The sequence below is a fragment of the Brachyhypopomus gauderio genome, unplaced genomic scaffold (genome assembly GCF_052324685.1).
Source record: "Brachyhypopomus gauderio isolate BG-103 unplaced genomic scaffold, BGAUD_0.2 sc98, whole genome shotgun sequence".
Classification (NCBI taxonomy): domain Eukaryota; kingdom Metazoa; phylum Chordata; class Actinopteri; order Gymnotiformes; family Hypopomidae; genus Brachyhypopomus; species Brachyhypopomus gauderio.
Window position 1 is genome coordinate 556,422 of NW_027506919.1, and position 26,435 is coordinate 582,856.

General features: G+C 41.4%; 1 protein-coding gene and 1 long non-coding RNA gene across 2 annotated transcripts in view; both read left to right on the forward strand.

Annotated features, from left to right (window-relative positions):
• LOC143496649 (uncharacterized) overlaps positions 1-15,170 on the forward strand; it is a 30,178-nt gene extending 15,008 nt beyond the window's left edge. Inside the window, exons 6-9 of the mRNA XM_076992831.1 lie at positions 498-779; positions 3,001-3,282; positions 5,503-5,784; positions 15,030-15,170. Of these exons, the coding sequence (XP_076848946.1) occupies positions 498-779; positions 3,001-3,282; positions 5,503-5,784; positions 15,030-15,047 (864 nt within the window). The 3' untranslated portion in view covers positions 15,048-15,170. The remainder of the gene's footprint in view (positions 1-497; positions 780-3,000; positions 3,283-5,502; positions 5,785-15,029) is intronic.
• LOC143496653 (uncharacterized) overlaps positions 1-26,435 on the forward strand; it is a 209,659-nt gene that overhangs the window by 33,151 nt on the left and 150,073 nt on the right. The window lies entirely within an intron of this gene.

A 26,435-nucleotide genomic window follows, 5' to 3' on the forward strand; every position in this document is an offset into this window, starting at 1 on the left:
ACTCTTGTAGTGCAAAAAGCAGATTTTGCATTCCCTTGCTCTGAGGGTCTACTGTCACAATCACAGGAAGTGCATCCCCTCAAAGTTTGAAACTAACAATCTCTGATCCTTTAAGGTTCCTGCAGCATGAAGTGAAAAATGTTAAGAAGTGTTTTCTTTCAGCCCTTCTACTGGGGACCCAAAGTTCATGACCCCAGGACTGAGGAAACCCTTCTTATCGGATTCACCAGTTTTATTCTTATTCGTGTAATGTATTAATGTGGTTATTGTTTCTATACTAAGTTGATTACCTCCTCAGCTCCAGTATGGTGAGTTAAGGAAACCTGTTAAGTTATAGATGACTTTGGAAGTGTGAATACTATTGAAATGCCTTAAAATATTCTGAAAAACTCTTCTTGATTCCTAAGTGATGTATCTATAGGAAAAGTATACACTTTTCCATGTCTGCTGATGTGTAATTTAACTTTTTCTATCTTTGCCATGCTTCTGTGTCTTAGTTTATTAATGGGATTATGGGAGAGAAGTGGACTCCGGGAGTAGTGTCAGCTGAGACTGGTCCTGTGTCATACACGGTCAACACTGGATCACCAGAACACTGGAGACGTCATGCTGACCAGATGTTAGACAGACATGCAGAGTTCAATGATTCAACCAATGAAGACCTGGCATTTCCACACACTTCAGAAGCTCTACCTGAGATGGAGAACACCGTTTCCACACCTGCTACACATCCGTCTCCTGAGCCTGGGAGTGTGTCTTCGATGCAAGCTACTCCAGAGGTAACCAACACACCACCAGAAGAGATTGGTAAACGATACCCATCCAGAGTTATTAAACCACCAGTGCGTTATAGTCCGTAAAACGTTGAGTAGGGTGTTCTGTTGGGCAATTTGAATAAGAGACTGTTGAACTTATTTGTTGTTGATCTAAGAGGTCATGTCTCCAGAAAAAGGGCAGAATAAACCCTTGACTGACCTAAGGGGTTTGGGACAGTCTACTCCCAACCTCAAGGTTAGTGTGTAAAATAAATAAATAAAAAAGTTGTTAGAAGGTTATGTTAATGTTTGCTGGGGAACAAGATTTGGTGGGGAGGAGATGTATGTATGTAGTGATCAATGGGGGTTTATGTGGTTTGTCTATTTAATGTGCGGTCGCGCAGTGTCCCGTGCTTGTCTTTGTTTGAGTGTACATTACATTCATGCAGAACAGGAACTGACAACTGACTGAAAGGATGTTTTATTGTTCTGACATGAACATTTAAACTGTGAAAATGGGGTGTTCTAAAACATTTGACCGATTGTATATTTTACTTCTTATGCTTGTAATCTCTAAAATAATCAGCTATATATATTGACTATATCTACTGTAAATAAGTAGATAAGTAGCGCAAGCACTTAAACAAGTCACTCACTCAGGCACGAACTTTAGACATAGACGAACACGAGACATTTAGACAAAGACGAACACGAGACATTGCGCGAACGCACATTAAATAAGTGAATAACACAATCCCCAGTGATCACGAGACAAGGCACAGGTGATACCAACGAACACGCTCACAAACAACCCACACGTACAAGGAGGGGGCCGGAGCTGAACCGTGACATTCAGACACACAGAGTAATGTGGTGACTGTCCTTAAAATAATGAAGAGCTTTAACATCATAAAGAGTTTTAACATTGTAGCTATCTCAACTAAATGAGAAATCGATGTTCTTGCTGTTGAGGATAATTTATTACAATGAAATACCTTAAGATAAAGCTAAATAAAAGGAAAGAAAGAAAAAAAGAAAAAAAACATTATAAAACCATGAGATACACTGATGGCATAGAAAGAAATTACAAAGAAACAAGTACTTGTCAAACCATGTTTTCTTAGCTTGTACACCAAATAACATTTACCTTAAACATCCCTTTAGTCAAGGAGTACATTTCCTTAGTATCTGTGAAACATTAGAAGCATTATTCCCTTTGGAAATGCATAATCTTATGATTATGAAGTTCAATATAAAAGGTCCAGACAAAATATATTCCATCACACAATAACTGGATTCCATAAATACATAACATTATTTACATGATCTGTTGTCACTTATGAAGAGCTTGAACATCATGAAGATTTTTAGATCTCAATCTGGACCAGTCAAATCTAATTGACAATTCTGGTAAGAAAATAATACAGTGAAAAAAAGACAATAACTGATTATACAATGTAATGGACAGATGGATCGATCTGGACGCTAGTGCATTTCATTAAAAGAACACAAATTGAACGAAGTCGATAACATAAAAGAAGGATAAAGCATTGAAAACTATGGACAACAAAAAGTTTGGGGAACTGAAAACATTGGCACATCATAACACAGATTTAGGTCATGTCAACCATGAGGTTCTCTAAACCAAGCAGCTTTTAGAAAGAGTGAAGAGTGGGTTAGACAGACCTACTATCTACCTTGCTTGATTTTATTGTCTTTCTTGAACTTTACAAAACTATTTCCCATGAACTCTTGTAGTGCAAAAAGCAGATTTTGCATTCCCTTGCTCTGAGGGTCTACTGTCACAATCACAGGAAGTGCATCCCCTCAAAGTTTGAAACTAACAATCTCTGATCCTTTAAGGTTCCTGCAGCATGAAGTGAAAAATGTTAAGAAGTGTTTTCTTTCAGCCCTTCTACTGGGGACCCAAAGTTCATGACCCCAGGACTGAGGAAACCCTTCTTATCGGATTCACCAGTTTTATTCTTATTCGTGTAATGTATTAATGTGGTTATTGTTTCTATACTAAGTTGATTACCTCCTCAGCTCCAGTATGGTGAGTTAAGGAAACCTGTTAAGTTATAGATGACTTTGGAAGTGTGAATACTATTGAAATGCCTTAAAATATTCTGAAAAACTCTTCTTGATTCCTAAGTGATGTATCTATAGGAAAAGTATACACTTTTCCATGTCTGCTGATGTGTAATTTAACTTTTTCTATCTTTGCCATGCTTCTGTGTCTTAGTTTATTAATGGGATTATGGGAGAGAAGTGGACTCCGGGAGTAGTGTCAGCTGAGACTGGTCCTGTGTCATACACGGTCAACACTGGATCACCAGAACACTGGAGACGTCATGCTGACCAGATGTTAGACAGACATGCAGAGTTCAATGATTCAACCAATGAAGACCTGGCATTTCCACACACTTCAGAAGCTCTACCTGAGATGGAGAACACCGTTTCCACACCTGCTACACATCCGTCTCCTGAGCCTGGGAGTGTGTCTTCGATGCAAGCTACTCCAGAGGTAACCAACACACCACCAGAAGAGATTGGTAAACGATACCCATCCAGAGTTATTAAACCACCAGTGCGTTATAGTCCGTAAAACGTTGAGTAGGGTGTTCTGTTGGGCAATTTGAATAAGAGACTGTTGAACTTATTTGTTGTTGATCTAAGAGGTCATGTCTCCAGAAAAAGGGCAGAATAAACCCTTGACTGACCTAAGGGGTTTGGGACAGTCTACTCCCAACCTCAAGGTTAGTGTGTAAAATAAATAAATAAAAAGTTGTTAGAAGGTTATGTTAATGTTTGCTGGGGAACAAGATTTGGTGGGGAGGAGATGTATGTATGTAGTGATCAATGGGGGTTTATGTGGTTTGTCTATTTAATGTGCGGTCGCGCAGTGTCCCGTGCTTGTCTTTGTTTGAGTGTACATTACATTCATGCAGAACAGGAACTGACAACTGACTGAAAGGATGTTTTATTGTTCTGACATGAACATTTAAACTGTGAAAATGGGGTGTTCTAAAACATTTGACCGATTGTATATTTTACTTCTTATGCTTGTAATCTCTAAAATAATCAGCTATATATATTGACTATATCTACTGTAAATAAGTAGATAAGTAGCGCAAGCACTTAAACAAGTCACTCACTCAGGCACGAACTTTAGACATAGACGAACACGAGACATTTAGACAAAGACGAACACGAGACATTGCGCGAACGCACATTAAATAAGTGAATAACACAATCCCCAGTGATCACGAGACAAGGCACAGGTGATACCAACGAACACGCTCACAAACAACCCACACGTACAAGGAGGGGGCCGGAGCTGAACCGTGACATTCAGACACACAGAGTAATGTGGTGACTGTCCTTAAAATAATGAAGAGCTTTAACATCATAAAGAGTTTTAACATTGTAGCTATCTCAACTAAATGAGAAATCGATGTTCTTGCTGTTGAGGATAATTTATTACAATGAAATACCTTAAGATAAAGCTAAATAAAAGGAAAGAAAGAAAAAAAGAAAAAAAACATTATAAAACCATGAGATACACTGATGGCATAGAAAGAAATTACAAAGAAACAAGTACTTGTCAAACCATGTTTTCTTAGCTTGTACACCAAATAACATTTACCTTAAACATCCCTTTAGTCAAGGAGTACATTTCCTTAGTATCTGTGAAACATTAGAAGCATTATTCCCTTTGGAAATGCATAATCTTATGATTATGAAGTTCAATATAAAAGGTCCAGACAAAATATATTCAATCACACAATAACTGGATTCCATAAATACATAACATTATTTACATGATCTGTTGTCACTTATGAAGAGCTTGAACATCATGAAGATTTTTAGATCTCAATCTGGACCAGTCAAATCTAATTGACAATTCTGGTAAGAAAATAATACAGTGAAAAAAAGACAATAACTGATTATACAATGTAATGGACAGATGGATCGATCTGGACGCTAGTGCATTTCATTAAAAGAACACAAATTGAACGAAGTCGATAACATAAAAGAAGGATAAAGCATTGAAAACTATGGACAACAAAAAGTTTGGGGAACTGAAAACATTGGCACATCATAACACAGATTTAGGTCATGTCAACCATGAGGTTCTCTAAACCAAGCAGCTTTTAGAAAGAGTGAAGAGTGGGTTAGACAGACCTACTATCTACCTTGCTTGATTTTATTGTCTTTCTTGAACTTTACAAAACTATTTCCCATGAACTCTTGTAGTGCAAAAAGCAGATTTTGCATTCCCTTGCTCTGAGGGTCTACTGTCACAATCACAGGAAGTGCATCCCCTCAAAGTTTGAAACTAACAATCTCTGATCCTTTAAGGTTCCTGCAGCATGAAGTGAAAAATGTTAAGAAGTGTTTTCTTTCAGCCCTTCTACTGGGGACCCAAAGTTCATGACCCCAGGACTGAGGAAACCCTTCTTATCGGATTCACCAGTTTTATTCTTATTCGTGTAATGTATTAATGTGGTTATTGTTTCTATACTAAGTTGATTACCTCCTCAGCTCCAGTATGGTGAGTTAAGGAAACCTGTTAAGTTATAGATGACTTTGGAAGTGTGAATACTATTGAAATGCCTTAAAATATTCTGAAAAACTCTTCTTGATTCCTAAGTGATGTATCTATAGGAAAAGTATACACTTTTCCATGTCTGCTGATGTGTAATTTAACTTTTTCTATCTTTGCCATGCTTCTGTGTCTTAGTTTATTAATGGGATTATGGGAGAGAAGTGGACTCCGGGAGTAGTGTCAGCTGAGACTGGTCCTGTGTCATACACGGTCAACACTGGATCACCAGAACACTGGAGACGTCATGCTGACCAGATGTTAGACAGACATGCAGAGTTCAATGATTCAACCAATGAAGACCTGGCATTTCCACACACTTCAGAAGCTCTACCTGAGATGGAGAACACCGTTTCCACACCTGCTACACATCCGTCTCCTGAGCCTGGGAGTGTGTCTTCGATGCAAGCTACTCCAGAGGTAACCAACACACCACCAGAAGAGATTGGTAAACGATACCCATCCAGAGTTATTAAACCACCAGTGCGTTATAGTCCGTAAAACGTTGAGTAGGGTGTTCTGTTGGGCAATTTGAATAAGAGACTGTTGAACTTATTTGTTGTTGATCTAAGAGGTCATGTCTCCAGAAAAAGGGCAGAATAAACCCTTGACTGACCTAAGGGGTTTGGGACAGTCTACTCCCAACCTCAAGGTTAGTGTGTAAAATAAATAAATAAAAAGTTGTTAGAAGGTTATGTTAATGTTTGCTGGGGAACAAGATTTGGTGGGGAGGAGATGTATGTATGTAGTGATCAATGGGGGTTTATGTGGTTTGTCTATTTAATGTGCGGTCGCGCAGTGTCCCGTGCTTGTCTTTGTTTGAGTGTACATTACATTCATGCAGAACAGGAACTGACAACTGACTGAAAGGATGTTTTATTGTTCTGACATGAACATTTAAACTGTGAAAATGGGGTGTTCTAAAACATTTGACCGATTGTATATTTTACTTATGCTTGTAATCTCTAAAATAATCAGCTATATATATTGACTATATCTACTGTAAATAAGTAGATAAGTAGCGCAAGCACTTAAACAAGTCACTCACTCAGGCACGAACTTTAGACATAGACGAACACGAGACATTTAGACAAAGACGAACACGAGACATTGCGCGAACGCACATTAAATAAGTGAATAACACAATCCCCAGTGATCACGAGACAAGGCACAGGTGATACCAACGAACACGCTCACAAACAACCCACACGTACAAGGAGGGGGCCGGAGCTGAACCGTGACATTCAGACACACAGAGTAATGTGGTGACTGTCCTTAAAATAATGAAGAGCTTTAACATCATAAAGAGTTTTAACATTGTAGCTATCTCAACTAAATGAGAAATCGATGTTCTTGCTGTTGAGGATATTTTATTACAATGAAATACCTTAAGATAAAGCTAAATAAAAGGAAAGAAAGAAAAAAAGAAAAAAACATTATAAAACCATGAGATACACTGATGGCATAGAAAGAAATTACAAAGAAACAAGTACTTGTCAAACCATGTTTTCTTAGCTTGTACACCAAATAACATTTACCTTAAACATCCCTTTAGTCAAGGAGTACATTTCCTTAGTATCTGTGAAACATTAGAAGCATTATTCCCTTTGGAAATGCATAATCTTATGATTATGAAGTTCAATATAAAAGGTCCAGACAAAATATATTCCATCACACAATAACTGGATTCCATAAATACATAACATTATTTACATGATCTGTTGTCACTTATGAAGAGCTTGAACATCATGAAGATTTTTAGATCTCAATCTGGACCAGTCAAATCTAATTGACAATTCTGGTAAGAAAATAATACAGTGAAAAAAAGACAATAACTGATTATACAATGTAATGGACAGATGGATCGATCTGGACGCTAGTGCATTTCATTAAAAGAACACAAATTGAACGAAGTCGATAACATAAAAGAAGGATAAAGCATTGAAAACTATGGACAACAAAAAGTTTGGGGAACTGAAAACATTGGCACATCATAACACAGATTTAGGTCATGTCAACCATGAGGTTCTCCAAACCAAGCAGCTTTTAGAAAGAGTGAAGAGTGGGTTAGACAGACCTACTATCTACCTTGCTTGATTTTATTGTCTTTCTTGAACTTTACAAAACTATTTCCCATGAACTCTTGTAGTGCAAAAAGCAGATTTTGCATTCCCTTGCTCTGAGGGTCTACTGTCACAATCACAGGAAGTGCATCCCCTCAAAGTTTGAAACTAACAATCTCTGATCCTTTAAGGTTCCTGCAGCATGAAGTGAAAAATGTTAAGAAGTGTTTTCTTTCAGCCCTTCTACTGGGGACCCAAAGTTCATGACCCCAGGACTGAGGAAACCCTTCTTATCAGATTCACCAGTTTTATTCTTATTCGTGTAATGTATTAATGTGGTTATTGTTTCTATACTAAGTTGATTACCTCCTCAGCTCCAGTATGGTTTGTCTATTTAATGTGCGGTCGCGCAGTGTCCCGTGCTTGTCTTTGTTTGAGTGTACATTACATTCATGCAGAACAGGAACTGACAACTGACTGAAAGGATGTTTTATTGTTCTGACATGAACATTTAAACTGTGAAAATGGGGTGTTCTAAAACATTTGACCGATTGTATATTTTACTTCTTATGCTTGTAATCTCTAAAATAATCAGCTATATATATTGACTATATCTACTGTAAATAAGTAGATAAGTAGCGCAAGCACTTAAACAAGTCACTCACTCAGGCACGAACTTTAGACATAGACGAACACGAGACATTTAGACAAAGACGAACACGAGACATTGCGCGAACGCACATTAAATAAGTGAATAACACAATCCCCAGTGATCACGAGACAAGGCACAGGTGATACCAACGAACACGCTCACAAACAACCCACACGTACAAGGAGGGGGCCGGAGCTGAACCGTGACATTCAGACACACAGAGTAATGTGGTGACTGTCCTTAAAATAATGAAGAGCTTTAACATCATAAAGAGTTTTAACATTGTAGCTATCTCAACTAAATGAGAAATCGATGTTCTTGCTGTTGAGGATATTTTATTACAATGAAATACCTTAAGATAAAGCTAAATAAAAGGAAAGAAAGAAAAAAAGAAAAAAAACATTATAAAACCATGAGATACACTGATGGCATAGAAAGAAATTACAAAGAAACAAGTACTTGTCAAACCATGTTTTCTTAGCTTGTACACCAAATAACATTTACCTTAAACATCCCTTTAGTCAAGGAGTACATTTCCTTAGTATCTGTGAAACATTAGAAGCATTATTCCCTTTGGAAATGCATAATCTTATGATTATGAAGTTCAATATAAAAGGTCCAGACAAAATATATTCCATCACACAATAACTGGATTCCATAAATACATAACATTATTTACATGATCTGTTGTCACTTATGAAGAGCTTGAACATCATGAAGATTTTTAGATCTCAATCTGGACCAGTCAAATCTAATTGACAATTCTGGTAAGAAAATAATACAGTGAAAAAAAGACAATAACTGATTATACAATGTAATGGACAGATGGATCGATCTGGACGCTAGTGCATTTCATTAAAAGAACACAAATTGAACGAAGTCGATAACATAAAAGAAGGATAAAGCATTGAAAACTATGGACAACAAAAAGTTTGGGGAACTGAAAACATTGGCACATCATAACACAGATTTAGGTCATGTCAACCATGAGGTTCTCCAAACCAAGCAGCTTTTAGAAAGAGTGAAGAGTGGGTTAGACAGACCTACTATCTACCTTGCTTGATTTTATTGTCTTTCTTGAACTTTACAAAACTATTTCCCATGAACTCTTGTAGTGCAAAAAGCAGATTTTGCATTCCCTTGCTCTGAGGGTCTACTGTCACAATCACAGGAAGTGCATCCCCTCAAAGTTTGAAACTAACAATCTCTGATCCTTTAAGGTTCCTGCAGCATGAAGTGAAAAATGTTAAGAAGTGTTTTCTTTCAGCCCTTCTACTGGGGACCCAAAGTTCATGACCCCAGGACTGAGGAAACCCTTCTTATCAGATTCACCAGTTTTATTCTTATTCGTGTAATGTATTAATGTGGTTATTGTTTCTATACTAAGTTGATTACCTCCTCAGCTCCAGTATGGTTTGTCTATTTAATGTGCGGTCGCGCAGTGTCCCGTGCTTGTCTTTGTTTGAGTGTACATTACATTCATGCAGAACAGGAACTGACAACTGACTGAAAGGATGTTTTATTGTTCTGACATGAACATTTAAACTGTGAAAATGGGGTGTTCTAAAACATTTGACCGATTGTATATTTTACTTCTTATGCTTGTAATCTCTAAAATAATCAGCTATATATATTGACTATATCTACTGTAAATAAGTAGATAAGTAGCGCAAGCACTTAAACAAGTCACTCACTCAGGCACGAACTTTAGACATAGACGAACACGAGACATTTAGACAAAGACGAACACGAGACATTGCGCGAACGCACATTAAATAAGTGAATAACACAATCCCCAGTGATCACGAGACAAGGCACAGGTGATACCAACGAACACGCTCACAAACAACCCACACGTACAAGGAGGGGGCCGGAGCTGAACCGTGACATTCAGACACACAGAGTAATGTGGTGACTGTCCTTAAAATAATGAAGAGCTTTAACATCATAAAGAGTTTTAACATTGTAGCTATCTCAACTAAATGAGAAATCGATGTTCTTGCTGTTGAGGATATTTTATTACAATGAAACACCTTAAGATAAAGCTAAATATAAGGAAAGAAAGAAAAAAGGAAAAAAAAAAACATTATAAAACCATGAGATACACTGATGGCATAGAAAGAAAAGTTAGTTGGAGTGGAAGTCAGAATTTGGAGTTGGAAAGAAAGCCAAAACATCGCTACAAGAAACAGCTAGGGAATCCAATAATTAAATATTTAAGTATATTAAAGTCTAACATCTGTTTAGACGTGAGTTCGTTTAAACTCACGTAATTTGCTCTAACACATGTTGCAAAGTTATCATTCCTGCCATGTTATAGAGTTAGGATTTGTTCTGTTTTTCAGAAGAAATTAATACAAATTCTCCAGTAGTGTATAAAGACTGGCGAGCGAGCACACCTGTCTAAGTCCACGAAGGCCTTGATTACTCAACCAAGTGTACAGCGGTGCAGGTGTTGTGTCAAATTCGGACTCCTTGGCAGAATTCGATTCCCCTCGTTTACACCCACATATAGATGCTACATTTGATATTTGCGATATCCGTTGTTTATAAATAAGGGCTACGTTTTCTTTATTAAATTACTTTAATGTAATGTTAGGAGTGAGGCAGGTCTGATGAATTCGGCCCGCCGGGGGTTCAGTCCAGCCCGCGGAATAAACCTGCATTATTAAAAATATTTTTTATAAGAAAAATAAACTCCATTTTATTTAAAATCGGCAGTTCCTACATCGTCCGCTAGCGGCTTGTTTTAGTCAGTTCTATCGCTTTATCCACTTTTTTGTTGACCCTGGCACCCTCTTAGGTGAAATGTCTTTGTCGAAAAAGAAAAATGGGGACACAGAGATTTTTCAAGAAAAAAGTAAAAAGTTGTTCATAATATATTTAGTAAAAGGACAATACATTTCATATAAAGATTTTTATCATTTACTTCTTTGCACTAACACAAAGAAAAAAAGTGGATTTATTTTTGTTGCATGTAATTTTGGAATGAGTTTACTGGTCTGGCCCCCTTAAAATTCGATTAAGTTATATGTGGCCCCCAGACCAAAATGAGTTTGACACCCTTGGTTTAAACGGACTTTGGAGTTGTCTGTTTCATATTTAGTTTAATTTCAGTTGGTTTGTTCCTTCCTCTGATTCAGTAACTAGATTAACTCTCTGAACCTAAATCAAGTTTTCGACCTTATGCATTATAACATTAAATTGTTGATATCTATTAATCAATAAAAATGTGCTATTGTTTATTAAACTGTCACGTTGAGGACCCCGGCCCCTCCCTTTTGGGTGTGTGTTTACGTTGTCTACGTTTACTCGTCTGCGTCTGTGGAGCTCTGTGGTTGTGGTTGTGTCTTGTGATAATCCGTCTCACCTGTGGCTCGTCTCGTAATCACGCGGGGTTTATGTGGTTTGTATATTTAATGTGCGCTCGCGCAGTGTCCTGTGCTTGTCGTTGTCTGAGTCTACATGTTCTGTGTGAACCTTGTTGTTATACGTGCGCCGTCTGCGCATTCTATGTTAAATAAAGTGACGTCTGTGACCCCGAACCAGCGGACTCGTGTCTCGTCCGTCAGCCGCCGCAATCGTCACATATACCAATTACTGTGGCAAATATATTCCAACCTGTGGTTTTGGGTCACTGTGCAGACTATGAACTTCACCATCAGGTAATGAGATGGATATATCATAACTTCACATATTTGTTTCAGACATATTTCCCTGAAGTATCAGTGTGGTGCCCCTTATTATTCATAATTAATCCATATTGCTACACTCTTCTAGGTAGCTTGGTACTTAGTCAGACAGAAGTCTTAGTGCTTGCTTGATTAAGCTCATATCATTCAAAGTTTTTAAATAGACAAATTGTTTAGGTTTTTGTGTGCATCTGCTTTTACGTTTATGTAATCACACATTTTGTAGATCGTTAATAAACTGCACATTTCATACACAAATTGTCACGGTCACAGCTCCGGACCCTTCCCTGTGGGCATGTCGTGATGTCGTCTGCGTGCCGTTATGTCTATGTATGTCCCGTGGGTGGGGGTCATTTGTGAGCGTGTTCGTAGTCTCACCTGTCCCTTGTCTTGAGATCACAAGGGTATGTGTTAATCACCTATAGGGTTTAAGTAGACACTGATTAGACAAGGAACAATGTATCTGTAACATAACATCTGTCAGTTCCCCAGGGAAGTGTACCATCTCATTTGAATGTGAATATGTGAAGGCAGTGTGCAGCTGTAATTATGCATTAGACTGTACCCAGGTGGCTTGGCAAGGAGTCCAACATATAAACAGGGACACCAAAGCAGCCCCAGTCAGTCCATTCAGGTGAAAAACTTGATGAGCTGTGTGACTGCCATGTTGTGGTTGTGCTGCTGGAGTATTGACATTGTATGGATTGATTTTACATATATGGTAGTTCTCTGCATGAACATCTTTGTTTCTGTCTTAGATGAGGCACATGGTACCATTCAACCCCCTAAACACACACACACACACACACACACAAGCCTTCAACTCCTCCCCCCATATGATATGGTATACTGCTGTTAGGTGTTTGAATGTACAACTATGGTACTATATTGAATCTTTCACATTTCTCTCTCTGCAGTAATTCTCCTCCTGGTTCACTTTTCATATCAGGTTCAGTTACATTTACATTTAAGTCTCAATTATCAACCAACTGTCTCAATAAGACATGCAACACAGATCGTTGCAATGCAAATATTGGCTTTTCTTGCACCCAGCCAACTCGTAGTTCAAATAAAAATGAAAATGTAAATGTGTAATAAAAATTAACACTTTAGTGGGTCCTGCCTCACACATTCAGTGGTGATTCTTTTTATATGTGTATTTCGATGGCTTTGTTTCCTGGAGACATCACGCTTCAGTTCAGAATGTACCTGTAGTAACTGACTCCATTCATGCTGACATTTGCTCTAGTTCTTAGATCCTGATTCACAAACACTCCTTCATGAAACATTTTAATAAAGCCAAAGATTACCAACCATAATATGGAAGGTATTCTTAATCTATTGTTACTCCTTTCTGTAAAGACATGCATGTTATGAACTGTCATGAAGATCAGTATTGCCACTTTGGACATTTTATTCACTGTACAAATTCAGAACACACTGCTTCATTTTTTGCTGACACACACAAATACACACTGAATACACACACGTTTCAATTAACCACCTTAAGATTTTAGATGTTTTAAGCTTCTTAGCTTGTTATCATGGCTGTTGTATTAAAACCAGATGTGTGGACTCGAGTCACATGACTTGGACTCGAGTCCGACTCGAGTCACTAAACTGATGACTTGTGACTTGACTCGACAACATCACTGAAGACTTGCGACTTGACTTAGACTTTACCTTTACTGACTTGGACTTGGAATCGGACTTGAGCTTTAAGACATGAAAAGACTTGAAATCCTTATTTTAACATAATAAATAAGTAATGTAGAATCACATAACTGGATCATTTTGTACTAAATGGTGCCGTAAAATGTAAACTGCTCAGCTCAGTTTATCCATAACCGATCGGGGGAGAAAGAGAGGGAGAGGGGGAGGGGGGCAGCAGCGTTGAATTTGTGCGGAGAGGACAAGTGTAGCGAAATTAATATGGTTTCACTGTATTTTTACCAATCGTTTAATTTATTTAAAGACTACTGCTACACTGAATTCTCCAATAAAACTCAGGAGACTCATATTTTGAAGGAGTAATCTTGGAGGTGGGCAAGGACGGATTAAGGATAGTCTGGGCCCCTGGGCAAAGGGTTGCAAAAGGGTCCCCCCCCCCCCCCCCCCCCCCCCTTCACACACGCGCAATTAAAAAAGATTTTTTTTAAACGCGCACTTTTTTTCACACACGCATTTTATTATTATTTTTTGTTTCACACACGCACGCTCACGTGCAATTTTATTTATTTTTTCACACGCGAACTTTTTTCACATACATTTTTAAATTATTTTTTTCACAGCCATTTTTTATATATTTTTTTCACGCGCGCACTTTTTTATATATATTTTTCACACACGCCTTTTTTTTCACACGCAAACTTTCTTCCACATGCACACGCTCACGCGCATTAAAATTTTTTTTTCCACACGCGCATTTTATTATTCTTTGTTTCACACGTGCATGCTCACACTTGCGCAATTTTATTTATTTTTTTATACACACACTTTTTTTTCATACACATTTTTTATTTTTCACACATGCATGCTCACACGCGCAATTTTATTTATTTTTTTCACACGCGCACTTTTTTTACTATTATAAAGCTTACACTTCTACTATTATCAATAATGTAATATGCAAATAACAATAAACTTTTTTAAAAGCTGTGAGTTGCTAGTTAGCAACGTTACACTAGCCTTGAAAAAGGCTGTGAACCTTTCAAAGTTTAATATAGTTGTAACGTTCGGGCGCAGCCAAGGACGAGACACGGAATCCCCGCTTACGTAGCAAACGTTACGTTTAATAACAACAGATAATGCGCAATGGCGCACGAGAACACTGAAGCACATACACTCAACGTGCAGACTTTAGACAACGACGAGCACAAGACACTGCGCGAAATAGACAGACCACATCAACCCCACGTGATGATGAGACGAGCCACAGGTGGGACAGATAATTACAAGACACACCCGCACCCACGGAGATACACTGACACAGACGAATAGACGCAGACAACGTTAACACACACCCCAAAGGAAGGGTTCGGGGACCGTAACGTGACAATAGTAAATATAGTAATGTAATTGTCAGGAATAGCCGATAACATAATTACGTTCACCTGTCTCACCACCACGCCCACATTCCGGGCATACTTAAGCACCTAGACTTCACTTCCTGGTTGCGAAGTATTGCCTCATGTCGTTGCATACCAAGCCGTTATTCCTGATTGTCTCTCTGTGTGCCGAACTCTGCTTGTCCCCTAGACCACGTCTCCTGCCTGATCCCTGGATACCTCCCGGACTCTGCCCTCGCCTCTCGACCCTGGACCGCACTGACCACCGCTCCCACGCTACTGCTCTGCACCTGCCATACGTCACTTTGCTCATCGTGTGGCTAGTTGTACAGAGTTATTCAAATAAAGAACGTGTTACTCCGCATCAGGATCCCTCTCAGCGTGTTCTATACGTTACAGAATACTTCGCCTATCCCATGGATCCTGCGGAAACACAGGCTCACCTGGCTCGCCAAGAGGCGACTATCGCAGCCCTGACGGAGCGTATACAACAGCTCACCGAGACAACTTGTAACCAAGAAACTGCGCTCCGTGCCCTCACCGAATCTGCACGCCAGAACGTCCAAGGTGCCAGCCCCGTGTCTTCTGCCCCCCTGACCGTTGCGATGCATCCCGCCAATATGCCAGTTGCCTTACCTGAACGATATGACGGGTCTCCGGAGCGTTGCAAGAACTTCCTGATGCAGTGCTCCATGTACTTCACCTATCACCCGGCCCTGTTCCAGACGGATCGTCAAAAGGTGGATTTCATGCTGACATTCCTGATGGGAGAGGCAGGAGCTTGGGCTACTGCTCTTTGGAGTAGCGGAGACGACTCCCTGAATACGGAGCGCCACTTCTCCGAACTGCTCCAATCCGTCTTCGACCACCCCGCCGCCGGGCGCGATGTTGGCACCCAGTTATGTGAAATCAAGCAGGGGAGACGCAGCGCGGCAGACTACGCCCGAGAATTCCGTACATTGGCTGCTGGCAGTGGCTGGAGTGGAACTGCCCTCAAGACGGTGTTCCGCCGCGGTCTCAGAACCGATCTGCAGATTGAGTTGGCCTGTAAAGATGAAGATTTAACTCTTTCCGAGTTCATACAAGCAGCGGTGAACATAGATAAGCTGCTCACTACTCACCGTCCTAACACAGCAGGTGTACGCACTTCCACTCTTTCTCACCAGTCGTCTCGTCTCCCCGGAGAGGACAATCGAGAGTACTCCGAAGCAATGCAGCTGGGCCGGTCTCCACTCACTCCCCGGGAGAGGGCGCGTCACATGCGCGAAGGACTCTGCCTCTACTGTGGCGAGGAAGGTCATTTCCGAGACCGATGTTCCACACGACCACCTCGTCTCCGTGGGAATTCCCCCTCTCAAGCAAAAGTAAGCCCTCCATTACTTTCTCTTTGTGGTAATTCCCAATTTAACCTACCTATACAGCTCACCTGGGGAGGTGTAACTCGCAGCTACTCAGCGTTAGTTGACTCAGGCGCAGGAGGGGACTTTCTCGACAGCGAACTAGCCAGATCGTTAAACGTTCCCGTTGAGGAAGTAAACCCCCCTTTCCGAGTTAACTCAGTAAGCGGACAACCCATAGGTACCGGATTAGTTGACCGACGTACCAAGCCCTTGCTCCTCCGTGTCGGGCTGTTCCATACCGAGATGAGGCAGTTCTTCCTGGTCTCCGCCCCTCGCGATTCTGTCATCCTCGGTTTCCCCTGGCTAAGAGAACATGACCCTGTCATTTCGTGGCAAAGACGCGAATTAGTTGCGTGGAGATCGCATTGCCAGCAGGATTGTATGCATTTACCCCTTCGCTCCTCGATGGTTGAGAGTCCTCACACGCCTCTCTCCGATGCGGTCCCTGAGCAGTACAGAGAATTCGCTGACGTATTCAGTAAAGAGCGTGCCAGTTTACTCCCTCCACACAGAACCTGCGACTGTGCCATCGACCTCCTTCCCGGGGTAACCTTGCCCAGGAGAACTAAGCCGTACCCGCTCTCCCGCCCAGAAGATGCCGCTATGGAATCTTATGTCAGTGAGGCCCTACAGAAGGGGTTTATTCGCCCGTCGACATCTCCCGTCGCGGCTGGGTTTTTCTTCGTAGAGAAGAAGGACGGTGGGTTACGTCCCTGTATTGATTATCGAGCCCTGAACGCTGTCACGTCTAAATATGCTTACCCTCTACCCTTCATCTCTGCCTCACAAGAACGACTAATGGGGGCTGCAGTGTTCACGAAGCTTGATCTCAGGAGTGCCTACAACCTGATTAGAATTCGCGCTGGTGACGAGTGGAAGACAGCCTTCGTCACCGCCAGGGGGCACTATGAGTATCTAGTAATGCCATACGGGCTGTCTAATAGCCCGTCAGTGTTCCAGGCTTTTATGGACGACATTCCGAGACATGATTGATAAATACGTATTTGTTTACATAGACGATATCTTGATCTATTCCCCCTCTATCCAGGAACACATAACACACGTCTCTTCGGTCCTCCAGCGTCTGCGAGAGAACGGCTTGTACGTGAAGGCGGAGAAATGCGAGTTTCATGCACCTGTCATCTCCTTCCTTGGCTGTACCCTATCGCCGGGTTGCATCAGTATGGACGACAACAAGGTAGACGCAGTCACAAACTGGCCTGTGCCCCGTTCCGTTAAGGATCTCCAGCGCTTCCTTGGATTCGCCAACTTCTGTCGTCGGTTCATCAGGGGTTTCGGTTCGGTGGCGGCCCCCCTTACCGATCTCCTGAAAGGGGGAAAGAAGCGCCACTTCATATGGACACCCAAAGCGGAACAGGCGTTTAAAGCGCTGAAAACCGCGTTCACCAGCGCTCCCATATTGCATCTCCCGGACCCTTCGTTACCTTTCATCGTTGAGGTCGATGCATCCGACGTTGGCGTGGGGGCAGTACTTTCACAGAGACAAGGCAATCCACCCAAACTGTTCCCGTGTGCCTATCTTTCCAAAAAATTACAACCGGCCGAGGTGAACTATGGCGTGGGCGACCGCGAACTCCTGGCCATGAAACTGGCTCTCGAACACTGGCGGCACTGGTTAGAGGGAGCAGAGCACCCTTTCCAGGTATATACAGACCATAAGAACCTGGAGTATCTCAAGTCCGCTAGGCGACTCAATCCCCGGCAGGCCAGATGGGCGCTGTTTTTCACCCGCTTCAGATTCACAGTACATTACCGACCTGGATCCAAGAACACCAAGGCCGATGCATTATCCCGGATTCACGAGAAGACGCCGAGCGGCGAGATACCTGACCATATTCTCGGAGAATCCTGTTTCGTTGACCTCATCCGGTGGGATGTTCAGGACGAACTGGAGGAAGCCCTCCGCGCCGACCCAGGCCCTGCAGATAGTCCCGATGGCAAACAATACGTCCCGGTCCCGCTCCGGGGACGCCTCCTCCAACTCGCACACGACACGCCGGGCACGGGTCATCCCGGTATAACTCGCACCAAACACCTGATCGCCCAGAAATACTGGTGGCCGTCTTGGGAGGAGGACATTCGCGACTACGTACTCGCCTGTGTTGTATGCGCACAATCGCGCACACCCCGAGCACTGCCCACTGGTCAGCTCCTCCCCTTGCCGATACCCCGCCGTCCGTGGTCTCATCTGGCCATCGACTTCGTTACGGATCTGCCTGTCTCGGGCGGTAACACGGTGATAATCGTGATGGTGGATAGGTTCTCCAAGATGTGTCGTCTGATCCCTCGCTCGAAACTGCCCACTGCTATGGAGACGGCCTCTGACGTGTTCCACTACGTCTTCCGGATATATGGGCTACCCGAGAATATCGTGTCGGATAGAGGCGTGCAATTCACCTCCCGTGTCTGGACCCAATTCTGCAAGTTACTCGGAATAACCGCCAGTCTAACCTCCGGATACCACCCCCAATCCAACGGAGAAGTGGAGCGCTACAATCAAGAGCTAGGTCGCTTTCTCCGGCAATACTGCTCTTCCCAGAAAGACTGGCACAAGTACGTCCCCTGGGCTGAATACGCACGCAATTCCATCATACATTCATCCACCAAACTGACTCCTTTCCAGTGTGTGTACGGCTACCAGCCGCCGTTCTTCCCCTGGGATAAAACCCCCTCTGACATCCCCGCTCTGGATGACTGGTTAAAAAACAGTGCCCGCACCTGGGAGCTCGCACACGTTCAGCTGCGGCGCGCGCTCCACACCCGTCGTATGAACGCTGACCGCCGTCGTCTCCCCGCGCTCATATATCACCCCGGTCAGCGAGTATGGCTCTCCACTCGCAACTTGAACCTTCGCCAGCCTTGCCATAAGCTCAAGTCTAGATACATCGGGCCGTTCAAGATTACCCGCAGGATGAACGCTGTTTCCTACGAACTGCTGCTGCCCCCTCAATACCGCGTCCATCCCGTCTTCCACGTATCCCTCCTAAAGCCTGTTCACTACAGTCCCATGCCTGTAGCCCCGGTTCTGGATCGCCCCCCCCGAGCCCCTGGACATTGACGGCCGACCTGCGTATATAGTACGGGAGCTGCTGGAATCACATCGACGGCGTGGGGGTCTCCAGTATCTCGTCGACTGGGAGGGCTATGGTCCCGAGGAACGAGCCTGGGTAGCCGCTCGCGATGTCCTCTGCCCGTCGCTCATCGCCGACTTTCACGCTGCACACCCACATTTCCCCGCCCCCCGGGCCGTGGCCGGCCGCCTTCGCGGCGTGGAGCGTCTGGAGACGCTCCGTTGCGGGGGGGTACTGTCAGGAATAGCCGATAACATAATTATGTTCACCTGTCTCACCACCACGCCCACATTCCGGGCATACTTAAGCACCTAGACTTCACTTCCTGGTTGCGAAGTATTGCCTCATGTCGTTGCATACCAAGCCGTTATTCCTGATTGTCTCTCTGTGTGCCGAACTCTGCTTGTCCCCTAGACCACGTCTCCTGCCTGATCCCTGGATACCTCCCGGACTCTGCCCTCGCCTCCCGACCCTGGACCGCACTGACCACCGCTCCCACGCTACTGCTCTGCACCTGCCATACGTCACTTTGCTCATCGTGTGGCTAGTTGTACAGAGTTATTCAAATAAAGAACGTGTTACTCCGCATCAGGATCCCTCTCAGCGTGTTCTATACGTTACAGTAATATTATATCATGTAATGTAATATAATATATAAGCCTTTGAAAAGACTATAAAAAGAATGTAACAGAATATATGCAATATAGTATAGTATAATATAATATAAAAACATTTATATATATTATAAAATAATATACTGCAGTATAAAGGTCAATGAGCCTTTAAAAAGGCTGTTGGTTGCTGATCTGGTAATAGCAAGGTAAAAGTTGTATTAAAAGCACAGAGCAAGTTCACAAGCTGAACTGTCTGAATGTGAGGAGTTTTGATACTGGCAGGGGGTTTTATATAGAACTTGCATATTCACTTGGAAGTTCTCGCAACACCTGATTGGCTCAGCCCCCGTCTTGATCTTGCATATTCACTTGGAAGTTCTCGCAACACCTGATTGGCTCAGCCCCCGTGGGAATTTATGGCAATGTAACAATTTTTCACCACTGAGTGAGAGGGTGGGGGAGGGGTAGCGTGTGTGTGTGTGTGTGTGTGTGTGAGAGAGACAGAGAGAGAGAGAGAGGGCATGGAGAGGGAGACAGGGGAAAGGTTTTGAGTTTATTAAAAATGCTGTGTTAATGATATTAAATCAAGTTTCATTATTGTCAAGACCCCTTCACACTGCCTTGAAGCATGTCAAGTCATGTCAAACATGTCATTGAATGGTCATTGAATAAGAAGCTGAATAAAATATATTTTCCAATAAATAATCCTCAAACTAAATATCAGGGTTACACGCATACGCAGCCACAGCAACTACAACAAAACCCACTTGCTGTTTCATCTGTCACCAAACTAAAATTGTGCTACTCAGTAAAATTAGCTTGCAGTTCTGTTGTATGAAAAGGCACTTTTCCTTTCGTGCATTCCTTCAGAACTAGAGTGACCACTGGTCTCTTTACTGTTGTTTATTAAAGGGGAAACATGAAACTAGTCAAATGGCTTGTTGTTTTCACATAAGTGAAATCACACCCTTGGCCAAATTCACTCAATTTAATCAGTGTCAAAGATAGCATTCATCAGACAAATTGCTTGTCTTAATCTTAATGGACTTGCACATATTTCCATAAGTCCCATTTGAATTTTGGTTTGCTTTGGAGCTGTGTGTAGCCACTCTGGCTGTGGGATAAGATAGGAGGTTGGCCTCTTTTTTGGGGGTACTGCCAGGCCCCTCCAGTTTTCCAGTGTTGGCTGATTGGGTGTGTCCACTGCCAGGCCTTTGTCGCAACCAACATCATCCCTGTCTGGCTTGTTGTTGTTTGGCTGAGGAAAGCCGCATCTCCCCTTCAATGTAATTTAGGTGTCTGCCCACAAAACGATCCACGTGTGTAGGCAGGTTTTCGTTCCTGAAGAGGCCACGTTTTACATTTTTTAATTCGGCCTCCACATACACCGGTCCACAGAGGCAAGTTGTGGTATGAGGAAGGTAATGCAAATTGTCATGGTCTCCATGGTGTGATGCACGACTTAAACTTTGTTCACAGATCATTTCTGGCTTTGGCATCTAGTGAAGTTAAGAATTTAGTTCCATTAATTTTTTATTCCAGAATTCATTTCAGTTCAATTGCTATTGTTCTCTTTCCTGTTAGAAATTAAACCTTATTGTTCTGAATTTTTTGTGTGTGGTCCATCTCTCAGATGTCTGTTTTTTACTATGTTAACACGATCAATCTTCTCATGTGCAGCCTTATTTACTTAGTCTTTACATATGGCTGAGTATTGGTTCGCTACTGCCACCAACTGGACAAACAAAATTGTTGCGCATGAAGTCAATAATAGCCCATCCCCCACTGTTAGTTCCAAAACTGATACATTCAAAGATTTTCCCATAATAGGAAGGCTAGTTCACTTGCAGCTTGCTGGTTTTATTACATGCTAAATTTGTAGGCTATTTCTGATCAATTACTTAATCATAGCTGTAGATATTTAAATACAAACCATAATTTCATGCTCTGTGTATTTGATAAAATCATAGCTGTGCCTGCATTTAGCTGTGCCTGCATTTAAGGGAATGGCAATACAGTACAGCTTACTGCAATATGTATGGTTTAATCACATTACAACATACAAAATTGTATTAATTACTTCAATATTGAGTGTCCATGTCAAATAAGATGCATTATTTCCTACCTCTGACTCATGTACTCATGTATTCGTCAAGGAAATGATTAGCACAGAAGTGTAGATTCCTGCATGAGGGTTGTGTCTTTGTGTTTTTGCATCCCCACAGAAACAATGATTCACACAAAGATTCCTGTCAGTCAATTTCATTATTGGAAGATCAATATTACTTTCACTTTTCACTCAAATGTTTGCAATTATTGGCAGCTTGAACTAGTATGAAAATGTAAGCTATTGCTCAACATTGCTCAACTGTTTTAGTGAAGTTTAGGGAGTTTTTCCTTGCCACTGTGGCCTTTGGCTTGCTCACTGGGGGCTAGGACTCGGCACTTGTAAAGCTGCTTTGTGACAACAACTGTTGTAAAAAGCGCTATATAAATAAAATTTGATTGATTGATTGATTGAAGTTAATAAATAATGAAGGCGTTTAGATTCAGTTCAATGTTTTTGTGTCAGTAATACAGTATTTTTCTTAAGGCAGCTATCAAGCAAGACATTATAAAAAGAGTGTTTGCATGTGCAAAAGAACAGTTCTTTATTGAATGTGAGTAAAGAGCAGTATCCTTAAATGGTTTGCATTGTGTATCCATGCATTGAATGTACTGTACATATAAATCAACATTTTAGACTTTTTGTCAATCAACAATACACCACATACATTTAATGAGATGGTGTTTCTTGGTGGTTCAGACAAAAAAAAAAACCAAGTTCAGTAAGCGACAAAAGAAAATAAACGAGCATTAGAGCAATATAATAAAGGTACTAGTAAAATGGTTAAATGCAAATGTTTAAATGTGAATGCACTGAGCTAAACAGATAGATGGCCAGGAGAAGGAGTGGTCCCTGAATGTGGATGCCCTGCTTCGTATGTTGCAGAAACTTTCAAGAGGTCAACATAAAACATGGAGCTAATTAAAGTCATTGGAGCTGCTCTGTCAATTCAGCAATGAAGCAAGAGGACAGTTCCTGATCTTCTCCACTGTCCACAACACCTCTGAAGAACTCTGTTGGTACTGTAAGTAGTAACCAAATAATGACACTTTAAGTAATATCCCAGTGTTAATCCTGTGTTGAAAATAGTCCTCAATAACATGCAGTCAGTAGGTGGTTAGTTGTTGAATGTTGACAAGCAGTGTACTGGTGAGCTGATGACCAGTGGTGTAGCTAGTATTTTATCTTTGGGGAGGCTATAGTTTGGTCAAAGTTATTTTAGGGGGTCCACAGACTATGGCAATTAATGTACAAGAAACACAATCAATTGCAATTAAAATTTCTAAATGTAATGTTTTCATAAAGTTCATCTTAAGCAGACAGGAGATATGATTTGTGTAACACTCGAGGGAGGAGGCCTGACGAGTGTCGAACGGTGCAACATAGAACGTTTATTAACACAAAACACGGTAAGCTCCGTGCGGAGAACAAGAACAGGCAGACCACTCTTGCACAGGCACGAAACCTCAGACAAAGACAAGCACAAGACATTGCGCGAACGCACATTATATAGGTGATTAACACATACCCTCGTGATCTCAAGACAAGGCACAGGTGAGACTACGAACACGCTCACAAATGACCCCCACCCACGGGACATACATAGACATAACGGCACGCAGACGACATCACGACATGCCCACAGGGAAGGGTCCGGAGCTGTGACCGTGACAATTTATGTATGAAATGTGCAGTTTATTAACGATCTACAAAATGTGTGATCACATAAACGTAAAAGCAGATGCACACAAAAACTTAAACAATTTGTCTATTTAAAAACTTTGAATGATATGAGCTTAATCAAGCAAGCACTAAGACTTCTGTCTGACTAAGTACCAAGCTACCTAGAAGAGTGTAGCAATATGGATTAATTATGAATAATAAGGGGCACCACACTGATACTTCAGGGAAATATGTCTGAAACAAATATGTGAAGTTATGATATATCCATCTCATTACCTGATGGTGAAGTTCATAGTCTGCACAGTGACCCAAAACCACAGGTTGGAATATATTTGCCACAGTAATTGGTATATGTGACGCTTGCGGCGGCGGCTGACGGACGAGACACGAGTCCGCTGGTTCGGGGTCACAGACGTCACTTTATTTAACATATAATGCGCAGACGGTGCACGTATAACAACAAGGTTCACACAGAACATGTAGACTCAGACAACGACAAGCACAGGACACTGCGCGAGCGCACATTAAATATACAAACCACATAAACCCCGCGTGATTACGAGACGAGCCACAGGTGAGACGGATTATCACAAGACACAACCACAACCACAGAGCTCCACAGACGCAGACGAGTAAACGTAGACAACGTAAACACACACCCAAAAGGGAGGGGCCGGGGTCCTCAACGTGACAGTTTAATAAACAAATGCACATTTTTATTGATTAATAGATATCAACAATTTAATGTTATAATGCATAAGGTCGAAAACTTGATTTAGGTTCAGAGAGTTAATCTAGTTACTGAATCAGAGGAAGGAACAAACCAACTGAAATTAAACTAAATATGAAACAGACAACTCCAAAGTCCGTTTAAACCAAGGGTGTCAAACTCATTTTGGTCTGGGGGCCACATATAACTTAATCGAATTTTAAGGGGGCCAGACCAGTAAACTCATTCCAAAATTACATGCAACAAAAATAAATCCACTTTTTTTCTTTGTGTTAGTGCAAAGAAGTAAATGATAAAAATCTTTATATGAAATGTATTGTCCTTTTACTAAATATATTATGAACAACTTTTTACTTTTTTCTTGAAAAATCTCTGTGTCCCCATTTTTCTTTTTTGACAAAGACATTTCACCTAAGAGGGTGCCAGGGTCAACAGAAAAAGTGGATAAAGCGATAGAACTGACTAAAACAAGCCGCTAGCGGACGATGTAGGAACTGCCGATTTTAAATAAAATGGAGTTTATTTTTCTTATAAAAAATATTTTAAATAATGCAGGTTTATTCCGCGGGCTGGACTGAACCCCCGGCGGGCCGAATTCATCAGACCTGCCTCACTCCTAACATTACATTAAAGTAATTTAATAAAGAAAACGTAGCCCTTATTTATAAACAACGGATATCGCAAATATCAAATGTAGCATCTATATGTGGGAGTAAACGAGGGGAATCGAATTCTGCCAAGGAGTCAGAATTTGACACAACACCTGCACCGCTGTACACTTGGTTGAGTAATCAAGGCCTTCGTGGACTTAGACAGGTGTGCTACCTCGCCAGTCTTTATACACTACTGGAGAATTTGTATTAATTTCTTCTGAAAAACAGAACAAATCCTAACTCTATAACATGGCAGGAATGATAACTTTGCGACATGTGTTAGAGCAAATTACGTGAGTTTAAACGAACTCACGTCTAAACAGATGTTAGACTTTAATATACTTAAATATTTAATTATTGGATTCCCTAGCTGTTTCTTGTAGCGATGTTTTGGCTTTCTTTCCAACTCCAAATTCTGACTTCCACTCCAACTAATTTTTCTTTCTATGCCATCAGTGTATCTCATGGTTTTATAATGTTTTTTTTTCCTTTTTTCTTTCTTTCCTTATATTTAGCTTTATCTTAAGGTGTTTCATTGTAATAAAATATCCTCAACAGCAAGAACATCGATTTCTCATTTAGTTGAGATAGCTACAATGTTAAAACTCTTTATGATGTTAAAGCTCTTCATTATTTTAAGGACAGTCACCACATTACTCTGTGTGTCTGAATGTCACGGTTCAGCTCCGGCCCCCTCCTTGTACGTGTGGGTTGTTTGTGAGCGTGTTCGTTGGTATCACCTGTGCCTTGTCTCGTGATCACTGGGGATTGTGTTATTCACTTATTTAATGTGCGTTCGCGCAATGTCTCGTGTTCGTCTTTGTCTAAATGTCTCGTGTTCGTCTATGTCTAAAGTTCGTGCCTGAGTGAGTGACTTGTTTAAGTGCTTGCGCTACTTATCTACTTATTTACAGTAGATATAGTCAACCTATATATAGCTGATTATTTTAGAGATTACAAGCATAAGAAGTTAAATATACAATCGGTCAAATGTTTTAGAACACCCCATTTTCACAGTTTAAATGTTCATGTCAGAACAATAAAACATCCTTTCAGTCAGTTGTCAGTTCCTGTTCTGCATGAATGTAATGTACACTCAAACAAAGACGAGCACGGGACACTGCGCGACCGCACATTAAATAGACAAACCACATAAACCCCCATTGATCACTACATACATACATCTCCTCCCCACCAAATCTTGTTCCCCAGCAAACATTAACATAACCTTCTAACAACTGTGAGAGAAATTATTGATTATTGACTAATTATCATTAATTAGATTATGTTTAATTATTATAAGAGATCATTATGAAC